The 23826-nt window shown below is 44.1% G+C and overlaps 1 protein-coding gene across 1 annotated transcript in view; it reads right to left on the reverse strand.

The window, feature by feature from the left end:
- The window catches only part of LOC126210261 (fibrillin-2), a 129177-nt gene that overhangs the window by 99901 nt on the left and 5450 nt on the right, over positions 1–23826 (reverse strand). Inside the window, exon 2 of the mRNA XM_049939451.1 lies at positions 1251–1335. Within this exon, the coding sequence (XP_049795408.1) occupies positions 1251–1335 (85 nt within the window). The remainder of the gene's footprint in view (positions 1–1250; positions 1336–23826) is intronic.

Genomic DNA, 23826 nt, shown 5'->3' on the forward strand with positions numbered 1-23826 from the left:
CCAGGAAATTCAATTGCCCATTCCTTTCCGTCTCCATAGTGATTTGGATTTTCGGATTAATGCTGTTTAAACGCGTCAGGAAGGCATCCAACTCCTCTGCTCCGTGTGTCCATACTACGAACGTGTCATCGACATAGCGATACCATCTGGCTGGTCTCTTACTGGCAGTCTGCAACGCCCGTTGTTCAAAAGTCTCCATAAATAGGGTAGCCACAGCAGGACTGAGGGGACTGCCCATAGCCACCCCGTCAATCTGTTCATAAAAGTTATTATTGTATTGAAAGTAGGTTGTGATGAGGCAGTGTCGGAATAATGCCACAATATCGGTAGGAAAAATATCCGCGATGCATAAGATAGCTTCGTTTACCGGAATCATGGTAAATAACGACACAACGTCAAAACTGACGAGGATATCATCCGGGCGCACGCTCGTTTACTTTAACTTGTCAATGAAATGAGCTGAATTTTTAATATGACTGTCCGTCCTACCGGCATAAGGTTGCAGCACTGAGGCAAGGTGTCTAGCTAACTCGTGTGTTGGTCCGCCTATAGCGCTGACAATTGCCCTCAACGGAATCCCAGGTTTATGAACTTCGGGTAAGCCGCCTGGGTCACACTGATAAATCGGCCGTAGCGTAACATGTTTACCAGGAATGTGATCATGAAATAAAATTCAGCGAGACGAGCGTCATATCAAAAACCTTACATTATTATCCACGCTTATATAGAGAGGCTATCGAGATTGATAAACATCATAATAATTTTAACAGGAAAGACGAAGGCGTTAAACTAGATAAAATTTGGATGTCGGCGTTGCACCGCAAGCGTGACGATCGATTACTTTCAATCGAGAATGTTGGCATTACCAGAGACAATCTCATAGCCGACGCCACGTACACGACAGTGGTGCCCTCTGTACTGCCTATACAATCAGCGCTTCCTCGAGTTCTCTTCGCAGTTCGCCGCTGTACCTCCGAGGATGTCTCCCGCAGTCGGAGACGAAACGTCAGGGGAGTGTTTTATACTTCGACCACGGCCCATCAGCCCGGAAGTTTTAAGTGAAGACAATACCGGCCGTGAAAGCTTACATTGCATGGTCATATTCATATTTTCAGGTTTAGATGGTGGTGATAAAGAACCCCTCCACTCACTGTAAACGTTGTGGAAAATACGTTGATTTTGTGTAAATAGACAGAAGCAGCAAGAGATAATTTGAACCAAGTATATAGGTAGGCTTAATTCTGCCTTACCTGCGGACGTTTCCCCGTGATCCATTTAACACGACTGCCGAGCCGTACAGATCGCCTGAAGGTGACCAACTGCGTCTCGGTGTACCTAAAAACAAACGCCCAATCAGAACCGTTTATGTCAAACCAACCACAAAAAGAACATTCACCCAAAACGCATGTGCTGCAAATTGATGACATAGTGTGGTGCACTACGTAACGTCAGAATAAACAGTTCGCTCAGGACATTCTACTTAAAACCAACTACTGTCAGGTCGACATCTTTCACATCCGAGACTGAATACATCACGTTTAAATTAGACAGCTTACGAGTATTCTTCCCGCGCGGTCTGAGGCGTCCTGCCACGGTCCGGGCCTGCTCCTGTCGGAGGTTCGAGTCCTCCCTCGGGCATGGGTGTGTGTGTGTGTCGTCCTTAGCGTAAGTTAGGTTAAGTAGTGTGTAGGCTTAGGGAGCGATGACCACAGCAGTTTGGTCCTTTAAGAATCCACACACATTTGAATATTTGAGTATTCTCCATCTACATCGACATGCTTGCTCTGCTATTTACGCTTAAGTACTTGACAGACGGTTCTTCGAACCAATTTCGCACTATTTCTCTACCTTTACACTCACCAACTGCGCGCGAGAAAAACCAACGCTTAAATGTATCTGTGCGAGCTCTGGTTTCTCTTATTTTATTACGGTGATTATGACACGCTTTGTAGGTGTGTGTCAACAAAATACTTTCGTAATCCGAGGAGAAAGCTGATAACTGAAATTTCACCTCAATGGAGACCTCACCTTGCTTATCATATGCGTGACACCCTCTCCTCTACTTCGGCATTATACAATACGATATGACTTCTCAACTTCGATGTCCTCACGCAATCCTTTCAGGTATGGATCCCATTACGCAGAACAATAGCGGAGGATGGACAAGCGTAGTTTAGCAGTTTCTCTAGTGGATTTGTTGCATCTTCTTGGTGTTCTGGCAATAAAAGGCAGTCTTTGGTTCACACTCCCCGTAAATTTATCTTTGTGATCGTACCGGTTTAAGTTGCTGGTTCAAATGGCTCTGAGCACTATGCGACTTAACTTCTGAGGTCATCAGTCGCCTAGAACTTAGAACTAATTAAACCTAACTAACCTAAGGACATCACACACATCCATGCCCGAGGCAGGATTCGAACCTGCGACCGTAGCGGTCGCGCGGTTCCAGACTGTAGCGCCTAGAACCACTCGGCCACCTCGGCCGGCAATAGAAGTTAGTATCGAACATATACTTCGTTATGTTGGCAGCGGATAGGTAAACATACCAAAGAAGATGAAACACGTAATGGAGTCGCAATATTTACGCTGTGAAAAGCAGTATAGTTGTATCGAGTGACAAAAGAACAATAGTCCACCACAAAAAAGAGTGAGAAACATGGTAACAGTGTGGAAGGCGAGAACACAAAGGTGTGATTATGTGGCAGTGATAAAAGTGGTAGTGCGACCTCCAGACCAGATGTGAGGAAACGCAGATCAGCAAATCGTAAGTAATTACTTTTTTTTTACAAAAAATCGCGAAGTGAACTGTTTGATAATCTATAACTAACAAAACTGTATCGTTATATTTCCCACTGATGATGCCTTAGAACAGAAGAAGGCGAAACGCGTAAATAAAATAAAGTAACTAGCGGCAGGAAAAGGCAGTTTTATTTACAAAACAAGTATTTATGTGAGAGGTATGTTTAACCGCTTGCCTTCCAGTACTGGCAACTTGCGGGTGTGGCGACGTTTATCGATCTTCTGCTATTGTATAAATTTTGACGCGGAAGTAACGCAGATTCGTGAACGCGCATAACAGAAACGATCATCTTCAAATGAGCAAGTTATTTGTAGCAAGGAACTTTAAATTAATTACGCCTGCTGTAATACAACATAATAAATAGTAGAAAATTGGCATGTAATTCATTTATAAACTTTATTGATGATGTCTCCTGTTCAGAACTGCATTTAAGTACACTAACGGAGAAAATCGCAACGCCAAGAAGGAGCTGGGCGTCATAAAGGAAAGGTGATAGGCTTGATTTTACACCTGGTTTATGTCTATTCAAATTTAGTGCCAGTCCCGTAATAGCGCCACCATGAAGATGCAAATCAGGTTTCTTTTAAATACACGCTCTAACGTTCGCGAGATTAGACGTGGTGAGCTGATGTTAGTCAAGAATGCCTTTAAGGCGACAATGATGCCATTACTAAAACCACATTGAGTTCGAAAGAGGTCGTGTAGTAGGGCTACGAGAAGCTGAATGTTCCTTCTGCGATACTGCAGAAAGACTTGGCAGGAGTGTAGCCACTGTAGACGAATGCTGGCAGCGGTGATCACGAGAATGTACGGTCGCAAGAAGACTCGGCTACATCTACATCTACATTTATACTCCGCAAGCCACCCAACGGTGTGTGGCGGAGGGCACTTTACGTGCCACTGTCATTACCTCCCTTTCCTGTTCCAGCCGCGTATGGTTCGCGGGAAGAACGACTGCGGGAAAGCCTCCGTGCGCGCTCGAATCTCTCTAATTTTACGTTCGTGATCTCCTCGGGAGATATAAGTACGGGGAAGCTATATCTTCGATACCTCATCGAGAAACGCACCCTCTCGAAACCTGGACAGCAAGCTACACCGCGATGCAGAGCGCCTCTCTTGCAGAGTCTGCCACTTGAGTTTGCTAAACATCTCCGTAACGCTATCACGCTTACCAAATAACCCTGTGACGAGACGCGCCGCTCTCCTTTGGATCTTCTCTATCTCCTCTGTCAACCCGACCTGGTACGGATCCCACACTGATGAGCAATACTCGAGTATAGGTCGAACGAGTGCTGTGTAAGCCACCTCCTTTGTTGATGGGCTACATTTTCTAAGGACTCTCCCAATGAATCTCAACCTGGCACCCGCCTTACCAACAATTAATTTTATATGATCATTCCACTTCAAATCGTTCCGTACGCATACTCCCACATTTACAGAAGTAACTGTTACCAGTGTTTGTTCTGCTATCATATAATCATATAATAATACTCTAAAGGATCCTTCTTTCTATGTATTCGCAATACATTACGTCTATGTTAAGGGTCATCTTATCTTAGAAGGTAGATTAAGGAAAGCCAAACCTACGTTTCTAGCATTTGTGGACTTAGAGAAAGCTTTTGACAATGTTGACTGGAATACTCTCTTTCAAATTCTGAATCTGGTAGGGGTAAAATACGGGGAGCGAAAGGATATTTACAATTTGTACAGAAACAAGGTGGGAGTTATAAGGGTCGAGGGGCATGAAAGGGAAGCAGTGGTTGGGAAGGGAGTGAGACAGGGTTGTAGCCTCTTCCCGATGTTATTCAATCTGTATATTGGGCAAGCAGTGAAGGAAACAAAAGAAAAATTCGGAGTAGGTATTAAAATCCATAGAGAAGAAATAAAAACTTTTGAGGTTCGCCGATTACATTGTGATTCTGTCAGAGACAGCAAAGGACTTAGAAGAGTAGTTGAACGGAATGGACAGTGTCTTGAAAGGAGGATATAAGATGAACATCAAGAAAAGCAAAACGAGGATAATGCAATGTAGTCGAATTAAGTCGGGTGATGCTGAGGGGATTAGATTAGGAAACGAGACACCTAAAGTAGTAAAGGAGTTTTACTATTTGGGGAGTAAAATAACTGATGATGGTCGAAGTAGAGAGGATATAAAATGTAGACTGGCAATGGCGAGGAAAGCGTTTCTGAAGAAGAGAAATTTGTTAACATCGAGGATAGATTTAAGTGTCAGTAAGTCGTTTCTGAAAGTATTTGTATGGAAGTGAAACATGAACGATAAATAGTTTGTACAAGAAGAGAATAGAAGCTTTCGAAATGTGGTGCTACAGAAGAATGCTGAAGATTAGATGGGTAGATCATATAACTAATGAGGAGGTATTGAATAGGATTGGGGAGAAGTTTGTGGCACAACTTGACTAGAAGAAGGGATCGGTTGGTAGGATATGTTCTGAGGCATCAAGGGATCACCAATTTAGTATTGGAGGGCAGCGTGGAGGGTAAAAACCGTAGAGGGAGACCAAGAGATGAATACACTAAACAGATACAGAATGATGTAGGCTGCAGTAGGTACTGGCAGATGAAGAAGCTTGCACAGAATAGAGTAGTATGGAGAGCTGCATCAAACCAGTCTCAGGACTGAAGACCACAACAACAAGGGTCAGTTGCCACTCCCTGCACCAAGTGCCTATCCGCTGCAGTTCTTCCGGGAGGCCACGTGGTACAGCCGAGAGGAAGGCCATCGTGTTAGGCGTATGGCTCTGACGCATCTTATTGGATCTGCAGCAGCAATTTGAGCGGCAGTTGGCACCACAAGGACACAATGAAGTGTTACATATCGGTACATGAAGGAGAGCTCCGAGCCAGACACCCTGTAGCGTCCATTGCACTGACCCCAAACCACCGCCATTTTGACTTCAGTGGTGTCAAGCGAGAACTCGTCGGAGGACAGGGAGGAGGTCTCTTGCGTTTTCTGATGAAAGCCGGTTCTTCCGCGGTGCCAGTGAAGGCCGTTTGTCGGTTGGAAGGAGTCCAGCTGAGGGCCAGCAACCAAGCTGTCTGTCTGCTAGACACTCTCGACCTACACCTGGAGTTACGGTCTGGAGTGCGATCTGTATGACAGCTGGAACACTCTCGTGGTTATCCCACACATCCTGTTTGCAAATGTGAGGTTCGACACGTTGTGTTGCCATTCGTGAACAACATTCCACCGGGTGTTCCGCGACAGGTGCGTGTGTGTGTGTGTGTGTGTGGTTTGAGGTTTTCGGGCGCTAAACAGCGTGGTCATCGGCGCCCAAACGCATAGAAACAGGAACACATGCGGTGAAGGGACGAAGACGGACAGCGAACAAGGAGAACGGCTAAAAGACACAGACCTGACGCAGTTACAAATCCTCACATACAGAGGCAAAACAAGAGGAGAAGAAACGCACTAAAAAAGGAAAGGAAATACAAGGAAAAGAGAACAGAAATCGAAGTGAAACAAGTAGGTAATCGTGACTGGCGGACCTCTTACCTAAAGCCTGGGTGAGCCAGTCACCCAGCAGCACATTAAAATCAGGATAAATCTCGCCCACATACCGCTGTTGCAACCCACCACGCCTTGGCCTGCTCCGTCACCAGATGCGCCGCCAGGCGTGCACTCGTGGGGCGCTGAAGGACGACAACTCCACCGTCATCCACAACAATAGACTTGGCCACTGTTTCTATGTTTCGATACAGTGTACCGGTACGTGGAACTGTTTCAGTGTTTCGGAACGGCTGTGGTTCACTGTTTCGAAACACTGGTGTTTCATTCCGCCCCTGTCTCGGGTAACCGGACCAGATTCGATCTCGAGCCAGACACAGAAACTGTATCGTTGTTTCAAAATACGGCTGTTTCAGTCCACCTCTGCTTGGAACGGACTAATTGTATCGAAACAGTGATGTTTCATTCCGCTCTGTGTCGGACGAGATTCGGCCTCGGCATAGGTACTGAAACACAACATACCACTTCGTGAAACACTTTCAAGAGTGTCGAAATCTTTTTGACAAGCAATAAATAGCATGAAGCTTAAGATATCTGAAAATAAATCTTCGTTTCTAGCTGACTGTCCTATTCCGAAATGGCGTAACATTTGCTTTATAAACACTAACCAAACAATTAAACAACGCATACCATTCACATTCAAAATAATAAGTATGTTAAAATCATTCAGTTAAATTACACTTTTTTTATAACATACGCTTTTCTGTTCATGTACAGTAATCATATTAAGAAACACAAGTAAACCTACAACATTTTGAATAAAGAAGGCGTAGAGTGACAGTTATTAGACACATACATAAATTTGATGTAGGTATAATTGCAAGCAATCTGTTTGACGTATCACTGATAGTGTAATGGTGAACGGGAAGGGCTGGGAAGCATAGTGAATTTATAGTAACGGTTCGAAACACCTTAAAAGACAAAATTTTTTCTGTTATATTTTGTTATTTATTCGAATTATTTGTGAGTCTATAGTCACTGTGCCTATTGTCCACAATGATTCCCTTTGTGTGCATGGAAATTAGCAGGATGGGTATATTACCCGTACTAACGGAATGTGGGAATCCCAGTAGCATATCCGTAGTTTCTGCAGTTTGCTCCCACCTCCAGTTCCGTTCGTGGTGGTTCTTCTGTCTTCAGCTATGGCTGTCCTCAGCCAATTGAAAAGTATGAAAGTCACACGACACGGAAGCAGCGCATTTGCTTCAGGAAATACGAAACTGCCAAGACGCCTAAGTGATAGTTTCATACTTTCTGCGATATGATTAGCGCTCTCGCACCTCATTTATGTTTATATGGACATACTTATACAGTAGACATTCAAGATGATAAAATGTGTAGGTTTATTAGATTACAAAACACAAACTGTTTGACTGTATCGAAACATTACATTGTACTGTTTCATTTGTTTCGAAACAGTTACGTGTTTCAGTTTGCCCATCTCTACACAACAAACATTAACCGTCGCTGCATTGACCGACCAATTGTTACGGACATGGAACTCCATCCCACAAACTGACATCCGGCACGTTCGCATGCTTGCACTCAACATTCTGCCGGCTACAGCGCTTATTAATGTACCAGTATTTCACATTTGCGTTTGCTAATGTCACACTTCCATTAACCTGTGATCTCACAATGTTAATCACTTAAATATGTCACCTAGACAAATGTATTCTCGAAATTTCATTACTCTAGATTAATTATTTTTTGGTGTTGCGGTATTATTTGTGTCAGCGTATAGAACTATTTGTTTATGATTCATTTAAATTTTTATAATTTTTTTGCTTTAAAATGGTGCTATATTTACTGTATACAGGGTGAAAAGTATTTAAACCGACAAACTCTGGGAGGTTGTAGGGGACATCAATAGAAATATCTTTCCCTAATGTCATTTTTTCCTATGAGGAGTATTTAAACCGGTAGAGGAAGATTTCTCTGGCGACAAAGTAATTAAACCAACAAAAAAGTCCAGAGGGGACATACCTGGGGATCGAGGAGGCCATGGTACAGGACCACCTCTGCCAATCCACGTTTGTGGGAACCGTCGGTCCAGGAATCGACGCACACGACGACTGAAATGTGCCGGCGGGACGTTTTCCAGCAATTCTGCCAATGCTCTGGTGAGAAAATTGTAATAGTGCCTGCCACTTAATGGCCTAGGTAGCAGATACGGCCCAATGAAACAGTCCCCAACAACACCGACCTACAAATTAACGAAGAACCGCACTTGATGAGCGCTAGTAACTGTGGCTTGTGGGTTATCCTCACTCCAAAAATGCGAATTGTGCATGTTGAAGACTTCATCACGCCCGAATGTTGCTTCATCGGTAAACAACACAGAGGATGGAAATGTAGAATGCATTTCACAGTGTCCCAGGTACCACTGCGAAAACTGTGCTCTGGATGGATAATCAACTGGTTCCAGGTTGTGGACACGCTGTAAATGAAATGGACGTAACAATTGCTCTCGAAGGACTGTTCTTACATTCGTCTGATTCGTCCCCATGTTACGTGCAGTTGCACGAGTGCTGATTGAAGGATCCCGCTCCACATGCTGCAAGGCAGCTTCCTCAAATTGCAGCGTTCTTACCGTGCGACGGCGTCCCTGTCCAGGTAATCTGCTAAATGACCCGGTCTCACGCAGACGCTGGTACACAGCAGCAAAGATCGCATGATGCGGGATACGGCGATTAGGATATTGTTGTTGATAAACCCGCTGTGCAGCTCGTCTGTTGTGGTGTGCTACGTAGTACGCACCAACCATATCAGTGTACTCACACCAGGTGTATCGCTCCATCAGCAAACAGAGACAATGCACTACTACGCTGGTGGACAGCAAGCAGTTGCCTACAACTGAAGAGCGTAATATGGCCTTTAACAACTGAAGAGCGTAATACGGCCTCCACCGGTTTAAATACTCCACGTAGGAAAAAAATGACATTAGGGAAAAATATTTGTTTTGATGTCCCCTACAACCTCCCAGAGTTTGTCGGTTTAAATACTTTTCACCCTGTATGTAAAGTGTGCTATACTGGAGATTGAACTACTTTGCATTGTATGAGAGTACTGTACGTAAAACAAAAACTATGTAAATTATTTATTACGTTAAATAATTTCCTGATGACATTATAAAAAATATATGTGTGTGTGTAAACTATTCATTTTGACGTAAATTTGACAATTGTAAGAAATGGTCACGCTTAAGAACTAGGTAAGAAATAGGTGTCATGTAAAAGCCAGTGTGCTTTTGTTTGAAACGAAAGTTGGTCTGGGGAGTGGAAAAGGTGGCAAGGGGGAATTGGCGCGCTACCTAGAGCAAGTACGGGAAGTAAGTCACACAGTCGGCAGCAGCGATCGAAGCAGGAGAAGCTTTGCACAAAAATGCCTCGGATGAAGACTGCAAACGGCTTACGGCATAGCTGCGACATGTTCGGCTACTGTATGTAAAATTGAACGACGCCAAGAAGAGAAATTGAGCCCATACGTCGATTACGCGATAAGTCACACGAATCTGAGGGCTGTAAATTCAACTAAATACTTAGGGATTACAATTACAAATAACCTATATATATACTAAGACGGTATGTATTTTTCCGGACATGTCCGAAAGAACAGATACCATCGGCGACCAGGCAGCTCGTTAGAATGAAATTACAATGAAATGAACACCCTTAGCTACATACAGACGTCGATATAAGTCAACGGGGACAGATGAAAATGTTGGGGAGGCAGGGGAACCAGATCTGTCATTGACTATATAATAACAGATCAGGAATTTAGGAAAGCTGTGAGGGACGCACGTGTATTCAGGGGATTCTTTGATGACACTGATCACCATTTAATCTGCAGTGAAATTGGTATTGTGAGGCCGAAAGTGCAGGAGGTCAGGTCCATATGTAGGAGGATAAGAGTGGAGAAACTTCAGGATAAGGAAATCAGGCATAAGTACATAACAGTGATCTCAGAAAGGTACCAGTTAGTTGAATGTAGGCAATTACAGTCATTGGAAAAGGAATGGACAAGGTACAGGGACACAATACTAGAAGTGGCTAAAGAATGTCTTGGAACAGTAGTGTGTAAAGGTAGGATGAAGCAAACAGCTTGGTGGAATGACACAGTCAAGGCAACCTGTAAAACGAAAAAGAAGGCGTATCAAAAATGGCTACATACTAGAACTCAGGTAGACAGAGAAAGTCATTTTGAAGAAAGAAACAAAGCCAAACAGATAATTGCAGCATCCAAGAAGAAATCTTGGGAAGACTTTGGAAACAGGTTGGAGACTTTGGGTCAAGCTGCTGGAAAACCATTCTGGAGTGTAATTAGCAGTCTTCGAAAGAGAGGTAAAAAGGAAATGGCAAGTATTTTGGACAGGTCAGGAAAACTGCCGGTGAATCCTGTGGATGCCTTGGGCAGATGGAGGGAATATTTTGGAAGAGTTGCTCAATGTAGGCGAACATACGATCAGTAATGTTTCAGATTTCGAGGTAGAATGGGATAGGAATGATGATGGAAATAGGATCACATTTGAGGAAGTGGAGAAAATGATCAATAGATTGCAGTGCAATAAAGCGGCTGGGGTGGATGAAATTAAGTCGGAACTCATCAAATACAGTGGAATGTCAGGTCTTAAATGGCTACACAGGATAATTGAAATGGAGTGGGAGTCGGGACAGGTTCCATCAGACTGGACGAAAGCAGTAATCACACCAATCTTTAAACATGGAAACATAAAAGATTGTAACAACTACAGAGGTATCTCTTTAATCAGCGTTGTGGGTAAAATCTTCTCGGGTATTGTTGGAAGGAAAGTGCGAGTATTAGTTGAGGACAAATTGGGTGAAAATCAGTGTGGGTTTAGGCCTCTTAGAGGTTGTCAGCACCAGATCTTTAGCTTACGGCAAATAATGGAGAAGTGTTACGAATGGAACAGGGAATTGTATCTATGCTTTATAGATCTAGAAAAGGCATATGGCCGGGTTCCTAGGAGGAAGTTATTGTCTGTTCTACGAGATTATGGAATAGGAGGCAAACTTTTGCAAGCAATTAAACGTCTTTACATAGGTAGTCAGGCAGCAGTCAGAGTCGACGGTAAATTGAGTTCATGGTTCAGAGTAGTTTCAGGGGCAAGACAAGGCTGCAACCTGTCTCCACTGTTGTTCATATTATTTATGGATCATATGTTGAAAACTGGCTGGGTGAGATTAAGATATGTGAACATAAAATAAGCAGTCTCGCATATGTGGATGAATTAGTTGTGATGGCAGATTCGACTGGTAGTTTGAAAAGTAATATTTCAGAGCTAGATCAGAAATGTAAGGACTATGGCACGAAGATTAGCATCTCCAAAACGAAAGTAATGTCAGTGGGAAAGAGATATAAACGGATTGAGTGCCAAATAGGAAGAACAAAGTTAGAACAGGTGGACGGTTTCAAGTACTTAGGACGCATATTCTCACAGGATGGCAACATAGTGAAAGAACTGGAAGCGAGGGGTAGCAAAGCTAATGCAGTGAGCGCTCAGCTACGATCTACTCTCTTCTGCAAGAAGGAAGTCAGTACCAAGACTAAGTTATCTGTGCACCGTTCAATCTTTCGACCAACTTTGTTGTATGGGAGCGAAAGCTGGGTGGATTCAGGTTACCTTATCAACAAGGTTGAGGTTACGGATATGAAAGTCGCTAGGATGATTGCAGGTACTAGTAGATGGGAACAATGGCAGGAGGGTGTCCACAATGAGGAAATCAAAGAAAAACTGGAAATGAACTCTATAGATGTAGCAGTCAGGGCGAACAGGCTTAGATGGTGGGGTCATGTTACACGCATGGGAGAAGCAAGGTTACCCAAGAGACTCATGGGTTCAGCAGTGGAGAGTAGGAGGAGTCGGGGCAGACCAAGGAGAAGGTACGTGGATTAGGTTAAGAATGATTTTGAAGTAATAGGCTTAACATCAGAAAAGGCATCATTGTTAGCACTGAATAGGGGATCATGGAGGAATTTTATAAGGGGGACTATGCTCCAGACTGAACGCTGAAAGGCACAATCAGTCTTAAATGATGATGATGATGATGATTAGTTTTTTCAAGTTCTTGAACTTAAATTTTCTTTTATTGTTGTCACATAAATGTGATAATAAAACAGACAAACTACAGTTTCGATAATATTAGTGCACAGAAGCATGCAAAAACCTCAAGACACATCATGAAAAAATTTCACTGAAATTGGTTAATATGTAGGATAAAAGGGTTGGCACTGAACTTGAAAAAACAAATTAATGAGAGAACAGATTTTAAAATTTTATTAATAAGTTGGCCAGGGACGAGTAGGAGTCGCGACTGACCGTTCCGTACAAACTTAAACTGTGTGTGGAGACAGTTCATGGATGAATCGACCTCCTCGCCGATTTTTGCCTCTTATTGACGCTGATACCGGCAAGCTATCGGTCCCAGTGATTCCCAGACTTTCGAGAATGTCTTCTGCCTGTTCACATATCTCAGTATTTGAATACGCATACCTGTACCAGTTTCTTTGGCGCTTCAGTGTATATAAAGTTTCATGGTAGCAATAACTTCCAGAGTGTAACTCGTGTTTGCTTTCAGAGAGAGACTGGCAGTCGTGTTTAAGATTTCTATCCACTCGGGAAACTTTCCAGTCCAGCCGTCGGCATTTGCAACAATAATTGCAGCAAATACATTATTTTTAATAAATAATATCGACTTTTGAGATAATACTTCTATTTAATGAATAATGAAGACCCAGAATCGTTCAGAAAACAAAAGGTGAGAAAAAATTAAGAGCCGGCCGGAGTGGCCGTGCGGTTCTAGGCGCTACAGTCTGGAGCCAAGCGAACGCTACGGTCGCAGGTTCGAATTCTAGCTCGGGCATGGATGTGTGTGATGTCCTTAGGTTAGTTAGGTTTAATTAGTTCTAAGTTCTAGGCGACTGATGACCTCAGAAGTTAAGTCGCATAGTGCTCAGAGCCATTTGAACCATTTGAACCAAAAAATTAGAAGGTGGTCGATGCGAACCTGTTTCCTCTTTCTTCACATCTCATGAACTGCAGCTTCGAATTGCAACCGATTCTCCCTGTATGGCATACACTGTGTAACATCCTTATCAACAGATGTCATTATTTGAAATTTGATAGGCAAAGTGTACCAAAACGACGCGATTTTGACTGATCATCAGTGTGCTGTACCATTGAAACGGTATACTTTCGTAACACACAAGCTATAACGTTAAAAAGATCAACTGAAGCGTGACTTCACCTTACCCATATATAGTTACCTGTCATTATATTATAACAAATCGTAGCTTAAAGGACAAATCCACAATTTGCTGATGCTTTGAAACAGCTGTATACATACCACGTACTCCGTGAGAAAGAAGACTCAGCAAATACGATGTTTAACGCCATATAATATAGCGTGAAATGATAATTCACCCTAAGCTGTCGACAGGCGTTGACATACGTCAACAGAGACAATTGAAAATGTATGCCTCGACTGGGACTCGAACCCAGGATCTCCTGCTTACAGGAGATTGGTTAATATGTAGGATAAAAAAGTTGGCACTGAACTTGAAAAAACAAATTAATGAGAGAATAGATTTTAAAAATTTATTAATAAGTTGGCCAGGGCACAGAGGATAGAGCGACTGCGGGGATTTATCCTTTGCATGCTCCCCGTGAGACGCACATTCCCATCTTAATGTCCACACACTACATTCGTAGTGCCCCTGCCCATTACACTCATTACTCGCGGCAGACAATCTTACCGAGTCCCGTAAGAGTTCGGGCAATGCGTGTGCATCTAACACAGAAAAAGAAGGTCAATGGCCGGTTAGCCTTAACTATATGGAGATGTATCCTTTTTTTCGGACATGTCCGAAAGAACAGATACCATCGGTGACCGTGCATCTATCTTAGAATGAAGTGATGCTTAAATCAAGACCCTAAGCTGTCGACAGGCGTTGGTATACATCAACAGAGACAGTTGAAAATGTGTGCCCCGACTCGGACTCGAACCCGGGATCTCCTGCTTACATGACAGACACTCTATCCATCTGAGCCACTGAGGGCAGAGAGGATAGTGCTACTGCAGGGATATATCCTTTGCACGCTCCCCGTGAGACCCACTTTCGCATCTTAATGTCCACACACTCCATTCGTAGTGCCCCTGCCCATTACACTCATTACTCGCGGCAGACAATCTTACCGAACCCGTAAAAGTTCGAGCAATGCGTGTGCATCTAGCACAGAAGAAGAAGGTCAATGGCCGGTTAACCTTAACTATATGAAGATACCATATTCATGCATAATATAGCGGCTGCTGTGTTCTCCTTGTGAAGTAAATGATGACGCATCTCATTGGCCACGTCCATCTCGACGAGGCAAAACTCTGAAGTGCCAGATTCTTTATTTGACGCTCCGCAGCGGAGTGAACGTGGAATTCCAAGCTGTGACGCCACCACCTCCTCGTCCACGTGGGTTTTCACGTCCCTTGAGAGCCGCACACTTGCCGTGAATTCGAGCGCCAAGGTGCTGCGTGACGAGTGTCTGACGTCACAGCATGGCCGTACCGACGCGATGGCGAGATGGGCGCCCGCCGGGGATCGTGCACAGGTGGGACGCAAAAAATGCTCAGCAGAAGAAAGTAAGACTATGTAAGGGGAGACTTCTGCATGAAACTTCATTAAAAAAAAAAAGATTTAATAACTATTTCAGACCTTTGAAGTGTTTAGCCTTAGGTTCCAAAACGATTTAGCTGTATTCGAATTACAGGTACGCGTAAGAAATATTTGGAACATGGACCGTGCGAGGGGCCATGGCGCACTGCCTGTTGCCAAAGTGGTCAAGACAGTACCTGTCAATCGGTGATTTGCATCTGATGCACTACTGGCAAGACACAAACTGCAAATGGACTGTTTTATAGTATCGTTTCGTGCAAGTGTTCCAAACAAAGAAAAGATACTATTATGTCTTGTAGCAGCTGTTTCTCAGTTCAGTGTGGGATGTTTGAAGAAAGCAGAGGTCCCAGAACTCGCACATCACCCTACCAGAAGAAGATCTGCTTATCTAGAGATCAACTACAGGCCATACAGTCCTCAAGATGCTGTCTGGAACAGGAAAAAATCAAGAAAAAGGCCACCCTGGTGTTGACGTTACAAAAAGAAGAAGACTTATGGGAGCAGTAAGTGAAAACGTATGGTGTTGGTGAATTGCAATGAGTATGTGTCTTGCAATGGGATTCATTTTTAGGGTACCGTACAAGACCGGTAAAAAACGGAACCCTCATACACCAAAGCGCCAAACCAACGGGTATAGGCAGAAGACGACGCTGCGGTCGGCAACCCCTATATAAGACGACAAGTGTCTGGCGCAGTTGTTAGATCGATTACTGCTGCTACAATGGCAGGTCATGATGATTTAAGTGAGTTTAAACGTGATGATGTAGTCGGTGCACGAGCGATGCGAAACAGCATCTCCGAGGTAACGATGAATTGGGGATTTTCCCGTACGACCATTTCACGAGTGTACCGTGAATATCAGGAATCCGGTTAAACATCAGACCTCGGACACTGCTGCTTCCGGAAAAAGATCCTACAAGAACGGTACCAACGACGACTGAAGAGAATCGTTCAACGTGACAGAGGTGCAACCCTTCCGCAGATTGCTGAAGATTTCAATGCTGGCACATCAACAAGTATCAGCGTGCGAACCATTCAACGAAATACCACTGATAACGAAGTTCCGGAGGCGAAGGCCCACTCTTATACCCTCGATGACTGCTCGACACAAAGCTTTACGCCTTTCCTGGGCCCGTCTGCGCCGACATTGGACTGTTGATGAATGTAAACATGTTGCCTGGTCTGACAAGTCTCGTTTCAAATTGTATCGAGCGGATGGACGTGTACAGGTATGGAGACAACCTCACGAATCCATGGACCCTGCATGTCAGCAGGGGACTGTTCAAGCTGGTGGAGGCTCTGTAATGGTGTGGGGCGTGTGCAGTTGGAGTGATATGGGGCACCTGATTCGTCTAGATACGACTCTGAGAGGTAACACATACGTAAGCATCCTATCTGATCACCTGCATCCATGCATGTCCATTGTGTATTCCGACGGACGTGGGTAATTCTAGCAGGGCAATGCGACACCCCACATTCGAATGGAAGAGAATATTAATTTGAAATAGGTATTTACCACCAAGATACGAACATGAACCAGCCAATAAACCTATATACACAGGGTGCCCCAAAATAATGTATACACTGTTTGAAACAGAATGTCTCTTTAATTAAAGGAGACAGAAATACAATTTTTATTGGTAATAATTTAGAAGGCAGTGAAAAACATAACAATGATTTCTTTTGTTTCAGGATTGTCAGCAAACATGGCGTTATCGTTTGAACAACGGAAATGGGTGCTAAAGTGTTACTGGAAAACAGAGAATGTGAGTGCGGTATGCCGACGTTGGAGAGTTGAATTTGGAACACCTCTACCGTCAAGGGCAACAGTTACAAGAATCAGTGTTAAGTTTGAAGCCGAAGGAACGGTGCACGATATGAAGAAGGGACGTAGCGGACGAAAGAGAAGTTCAACAGACAATGAGACTGTTGATGCAGTAATCCGGGCACACACACGATCCCCGAAGAAATCTGTGAGGCAATGCTCTCGTGAGACTGGCATCTGCAGGAGCAGTGTTCACAGTATTTTGCGGTCTCAGAACTTTAAGCCTTACATTCCAAGACTTCTCCAGGCTCTTAACGAGGATGATCCTGAGAGGCGAAGCGAATTTTGTGAGTGGTTGATTAACAGATGTGAAGAAGAGCAACGTTTCCAAGATCGAATTCTTTGGTCAGATGAGGCGACGTTTAAACTTGATGGAACAATTAACCGCCATAATTGCGTGTACTGGGCCAGGGAGAATCCATACGTAACCGTGCAAAGGCATGTTAATCTACCTGGGGTAACAGTCTGGTGTTGTCTGTCTTCTAGAGGGTTAATCGGGCCGTACTTCTTTGACAACACTCTCACGGGCGAATCGGAAAAATGTTGGAAATGTTAACTCCTGGTCTTAGCGTTGTGTTTGGAAGTGAAGATTATTACTTTCAATGGGATGTGACGCCATTTCACTTTCACCTGGATGTGAGGGCATTTCTCAATCGTACATTCCCTGCCAGATAGATAGGAGGAGGAAGGAGTGTGGAGTATCCCCCCCGAGCTTCAGATTTAACTCCTCTAGACTTCTTTCTGTGGGGAACTCTCAAGAATACAGTTTACGCTGCGAGACCACACACACTGGATGATCTTAGAGAGAAAATTGAGCAAGGCTGTGATGCTGTTCCGTTGCAATCAATAAAGGTTGCACATCGCTCAGTCGTAAGTCGTTGTCGATGGTGATTGCGGTGGACGGACACCAGTTTCAACATTTACCACCTTAAGTCGGACCATGAGGCGCCTAACACAACTAAAATTGTATTTATAACCCCTTTCATTAAAGAGATGTTCAGTTTCAAAGAGTGTATACATTATTTTTCATGTATCATTCAAAGTACTTTCCATCGCTGGCCACTACTTTCTCCCATCTTTCGGGCAGTGTAAGAGTCCCGCGTCGAAAAAATTGTTCATCTTTTGAAGCGATCCACGAATCGATCCAATTTGTGACTTCCTCACGAGATCGGAAGTGTTTGTCAGCCAGGCCACGCGCCATTGATCTAAACAGGTGATAGTCAGAGGGAGCAGTGTCTGGAGAATATGGCGGGTGGGGTAGGACGTCCCATTTTAACGTTTCCAAGTACGTTTCGACCTCTTTTTGCAACGTGGGGTCGAGCGTTGTCGTGCTGTAAAGTCACTTTGACGTGCCTCTCGCTGTATTGCGGCCGTTTGTCTGTTAATGCTCTGCTCAGACGCATTAATTGCGTTCGATAACGAGCACCTGTGATGTTTCACTTCGTTTTAACACCTCATAGCACATGACGCCGAGCTGGTCCCACCAAATGCAGAGCATGAGTTTGGAGCCGTGAATATTCGGTTTGGCCGACAACGTGAAAGCATGGCCAAGATATGCCCATAATTTTTTCCGTTTAGTATTATCGTAATGAACCCATTTTTCGTACCCGATCACAATGCGATGCACAAATCCCTTCCGTTTTTGCCTCTGAAGCAACTGTTCACAAACACACAAACGCCGTTCCAAATCTCTTGGTTTCACCTCACGCGGGACCCAAGTTCCTTCTTTCTAAATCATGCCCATAGCCTTGAGACGTTTTGAAATGGCTTGCTGTGTCACTCCCACTAATCGTGCCAATTCTTCTTGAGTTTGACGCGAGTCTTCACTCAGCAGTGTCTCCAATTCTGCATCTTCGAAAAAATTCTCTCTTTCGCCGCTATGCCGGTCTACGACGTTAAAATCACCGTTCTTGAAGCGTTGAAACGACTCCCGACACGTTCTTTCACTAACAGCACTAACGGCGTCCTTACCATACGTACTTGAGAGCATTCGACGAGACTCAGCCGCTGTTTTCTTCATATTGAAACAAAACGGTAACACCTCCCGCACATGACGAGAACGAGGCTCGTAAACTGACATTTTCAATCAAGAACAACTTTATGATGTAGACACAAATCGACTAATGTTTGAATGAGGTTATATTGACCGAGGTCCAAGCTAACTGCCGACCGAGCGAGGTGGCGCAGTGGTTAGACACTGGACTCGCATTCGGGAGGACGACGGTTCAATCCCGCGTCCGGCCATCCTGATTTAGGTTTTCCGTGATTTCCCTAAATCGCTCCAGGCAAATACCGGGATGGTTCCTTTGAAAGGGCACAGCCGACTTCCTTCCGCATCCTTCCCTAATCCGATGAGACTGATGACCTAGCTGTCTGGTCTCCTTCCCCAAAACAACCCAACCCAAGCTAACTGCCTGACATCTGCGATCTGTTTCTTTCGACCACTACTTACCGTTGTCGCCACGTATCGGCAAACGACGGAAGCAAAGTTGTGTTGTTGTTGTGGTCTTCAGTCCTGAGACTGGTTTGATGCAGCTCTCCATGCTACTCTATCCTGTGCAAGCCTCTTCATCTCCCAGTGCCTGCTGCAGCCTACATCCTTCTGAATCTCCTTAGTGTATTCATCTCTTGGTCTCCTTCTACGATTTTTACCCTCCATGATGCCCTCCAATGCTAAATTGGTGATCCCTCGATGCCTCAGAACATGTCCTACCAACCGATCCCTTCTTCTAGTCAAGTTGTGCCACAAACTCCTCTTCTCCCCAATTCTATTCAATACCTCCTCATTAGTTATGTGATCTACCCATCCAATCTTCAGCATTCTTCTGTAGCACCACATTTAGAAAGTTTCTATTTTCTTCTTGTCCAAACTATTTATCGTCCATGTTTCCCTTCCATACATGGCTACACTCCGTACAAATACTTTCAGGAACGACTTCCTGACACTTAAATCAATTCTCGATGTTAACAAATTTCTCTTCTTCAGAAACGCTTTCCTTGCCATTGCCAGTCTACATTTTATATCCTCTCTACTTCGACCATCATCAATTATTTTGCTCCCCAAATAGCAAAACTCCTTTACTACTTTAAGTGTCCTAATCTAATTCCCTCAGCATCACCCGACTTATTTCGACTACATTCCATTATCCTCGTTTTGCTTTTGTTGATGTTCCTCTTATATCCTCCTTTCAAGACACTGTCCATTCCGTGCAACTGTTCTTCCAAGTCCTTTGCTGTCTCTGACAGAATCACAATGTAATCGGCGAACCTCAAAGTTTTTATTTCTTCCCCATGGCTTTTTAAACCTACTCCGAACTTTTCTTTCGTTTCCTTTACTGCTTGCTCAATATACAGATTGAATAGCATCGGGGAGAGGCTGCAACCCTGTCTCACTCCCTTCCCAACCACTGCTTCCCTTTCCTATCCCTCGACTCTTATAACTGCCATCTGGTTTCTCTACATATTGTAAATAGCCTTTCGCTCCCTTTATTGTACCCCTGCCACCTTCAGAGTTTGAAAGAGAGTATTCCAGTCAACATTGTCAAAAGCTTTCTCTAAGTTTACAAATGCTAGAAACGTAGGTTTGCCGTTCCTTAATCGATCTTCTAAGATAAGTCGTAGGGTCAGTATTGTCTCACGTGTTCCAACATTTCTGCGGAATCCAAACTGATCTTCGCCGAGGTCGGCTTCTACCAGTTTTTCCATTCGTCCGTAAAGTATTCGCGTTAGTATTTTGCAGCTATGAATTATTAAAATGATAGTTCGGTAATTTTCACATCTGTCAACGCCTGCTTTCTTTTGGATTGGAATTATTATATTCTTCTTGAAGTCTGAGGGTATTTCGCCTGTCTCATACATCTTACTCACCAGATGGTAGAGTTTTGCCGGGACTGGCTCCCCCAAGGCTGTCAGTAGTTCTAATGGAATGTTGTCTACTCCCGGGGCCTTGTTTCGACTCAGGTCTTTCAGTGCTCTGTCAAAATCTTCACGCAGTATCATATCTCCCGTTTCATCTTCATCTACATCCTCTTCCATTTCCATAATATTGTCCTCAAGTACATTGCCCTTGTATAGGTTCTCTATATACTCCTTCCACCTTTCTGCTTTCCCTTCTTTGCTTAGAATTGGGTTACAAGTGGTTCTCTTTTCTCCAAAGGTCTCTTTAATTTTCCTGTAGGCAGTATCTATCTTACACCTAGTAAGATAAGCCTCTACATCCTTACATTTGTCTTCTAGCCATGCCTGCTTAGCTATTTTGCTCTTCCTGTCGATGTCATTTTTGAGACGTTTGTATTCCTTTTTGCCTGCTTCATTTACTGCATTTTTATATTGTCTCCTTTCATCAATTAAATTCAATATTTCTTCTGTTACCCAAGGATTTCTACTAGCCCTCGTCCTTTTACCTACTTGATCCTCTGGGCAAAGTTTTACACCTTGTATATATATCAGACAATGGAAAATCCAGGTAGGAATATCAACAATGTAGCAAAAGATAGATTGCTACTTACCGTAAAGAAGACAAATCAAGTTGCAGACCGATACCATTGAAATACACTCACATGTAGCTTCCGGCCACAGGTTTCGTCAGAAAACACACACACACACACACACACACACACACGCGCGCGCGCGCGCGCGCGCGTGCGATCGCCATCTCCTGCATTCCGGCCCGAGACGCGGCCAGTGGGGAAACATACCAGTGTAGTCGTTGGCACTTGCAACAAGAGACTTGTTGGGTGTTTGATTTGTGGGAGGGGACGAGACAGCTAGGTCATCGGTCCCATCGGAGTACGGAAAGATAGAGAAGGAAGTCGTCCGTGCGCTTTCAAAGCAACCATCCTGGCATTTGCCTAATTCGATGTAGGTAAACTGCGGAAAACCTAAACCGAGCTGGCTGTCGTCCTCCCGAATGCGAGTCCAGCGTGTTAACCAGTGCGCCACATCGCTCGGTTTTGAAACAATAACTGCAGCAAATACATTATTTTTAATGAATAACATCGACTTTAGAGATAATACCTAAATTAAATGAATAAGACTCAGAATGTTTTGGAGAACAAAAGATGTAAAAAGAAAGATTTGAAGAAGATCGAGGCCAACCTGCTCACTCTTTCTTCACAAGTCACGAACTCATCTCTTGACTCACCAATGTAGCTATTTCAATCAGTCAACACATTGTCCTATCCGTTTTACGCAACTGTCTATGTGTTTTTACGTATTAGTGTGCGGCAATTATTTTCCATTCCTCTGTGTCTTCATTTCAGTTAATCACTAAAAACTGATTCAAATGGCTCTGAGCACTATGGGACTTAACATCTGAGGTCATCAGTCCCCTACAACTTAGAACTACTTAAACCTAACCAACCTAAGGACATCACACACATCCATGCCCGAGGCAGGATTCGAACCTGCGACCGTAGCAGGCGCGCGGTACCACACTGAAGCGCCTAGAACCGCATGGCCACCGCGGCCGGCCAATCACTAAATCAATTTCTTACATTGTAACTTGTGCAACTGACGATCTGTCTTTTTACTGCACAAAACGTTTAGTTTGCTCAGCCGCAATATCCAGTTTTTACGCCAAAGCGACAAAGAGACTGGTATAGGCCTGCGTATTCAAATACAGAGATATTTAAACAGGCAGAATACGGCGCTGCGGTCGGCAGCGCCTATATTAGACAAGAAGTGTGAGGCGCAGTTCTTGCATCGGTTACTACTGCGACAATAGCAGGTTATAAAGATTTAAGTGAGTTTGAACGAAGTGTTGTAGTCGGCGCACGATCGATGGGACACATAATCTCCTAGGTAGCGATGAAGTGGGGATTTTCCTGTGCCACCATTTCACTAGTGTACGGTGAATATCACGAATCCGGTAAAACATCAAACCTCCGACATCGCTGCGGCCGGAAAAAGAAGCTGCAAGAACAGGATAAGCGACGAGTGAAGAGAATCGTTCAACGTGACAAAAGTGCATCCCTTCATATTGCTGCAGATTTCAAGGCTGCGCCATCAACAAGTGTCAGCGTGCGAACCATTCAGCGAAACAATCGATATGAGCTTTCGGAGCCGGAGGCCCACTCGTGTACCCTTGATGACTGCACCACGCAAAGCTTTACGTCTCGCCTGGACCTGTCAACACCGGCATTGGACTGTTGAAGATCTGAAACACATTGCTGGTCGGACGAGTCACGTTTCAAATTGTATCCAGTCGATGGATGTGTATGGATATGGAGACAACCTCGTGAATCCATGGGCCCTGCATGTCAGCATGGGACTGTTCAACCTGGTGGAGGCTCTGTAATGGTATGGGGCGTGTGGAGTTGGAATGATATGGGACCCCTGATATGTCTGTATACGACTCTGACAGGTGACACGTACGTAAGCATCCTGTCTGATCACCTGTATCCATTCATGTCCATTGTGCATTCCGACGGACTTGGGCAATTCCAGCAGGACAATGCGACACCCCACACGTCCAGAATTGCTACAGAGTGGCTCCAGGAATACTCTTCTGAGTTTAAACACTTCCGCTGGCCACCAACTACCCAGACATCAACATTATTGAGCATATCTGGTATGCCTTGCAACTTGCTGTCCAGTCGAGATCTCCAGCCCCTCGTACTCTTAAGGATTTATGGATAGACCTGCAGGATTCGTGGTGTCAATTCCCTGCAGCACTACTTCAGACATTACTCGAGTCCATACCACGTCTTGTTACGGCAGTCCTGCGTGCTCGCGCGGGTCCTGTACGATATTAGGAGGGTGTACCAGTTTCTTTTGCTCTTCAGTATACGAGGGTAATCCCAAATGTAAGGTCTCCTATTTGTTTATAAGTACATAGACCTGTTTATTTCTACACTGGTTTACATCACTTTACAACTTGAACATTTAGCTATTTTTCGACATAATCACCATTTCTGTCGATGCAGTTTTGTAGACGCAGTTTTTGTATGCCCATGTCATACCAGCTCGCCGCCATGCTATTCAGAAAGT

The sequence above is a fragment of the Schistocerca nitens genome, chromosome 10 (genome assembly GCF_023898315.1).
Source record: "Schistocerca nitens isolate TAMUIC-IGC-003100 chromosome 10, iqSchNite1.1, whole genome shotgun sequence".
In the NCBI taxonomy this organism is placed as follows: Eukaryota; Metazoa; Arthropoda; class Insecta; order Orthoptera; family Acrididae; genus Schistocerca; species Schistocerca nitens.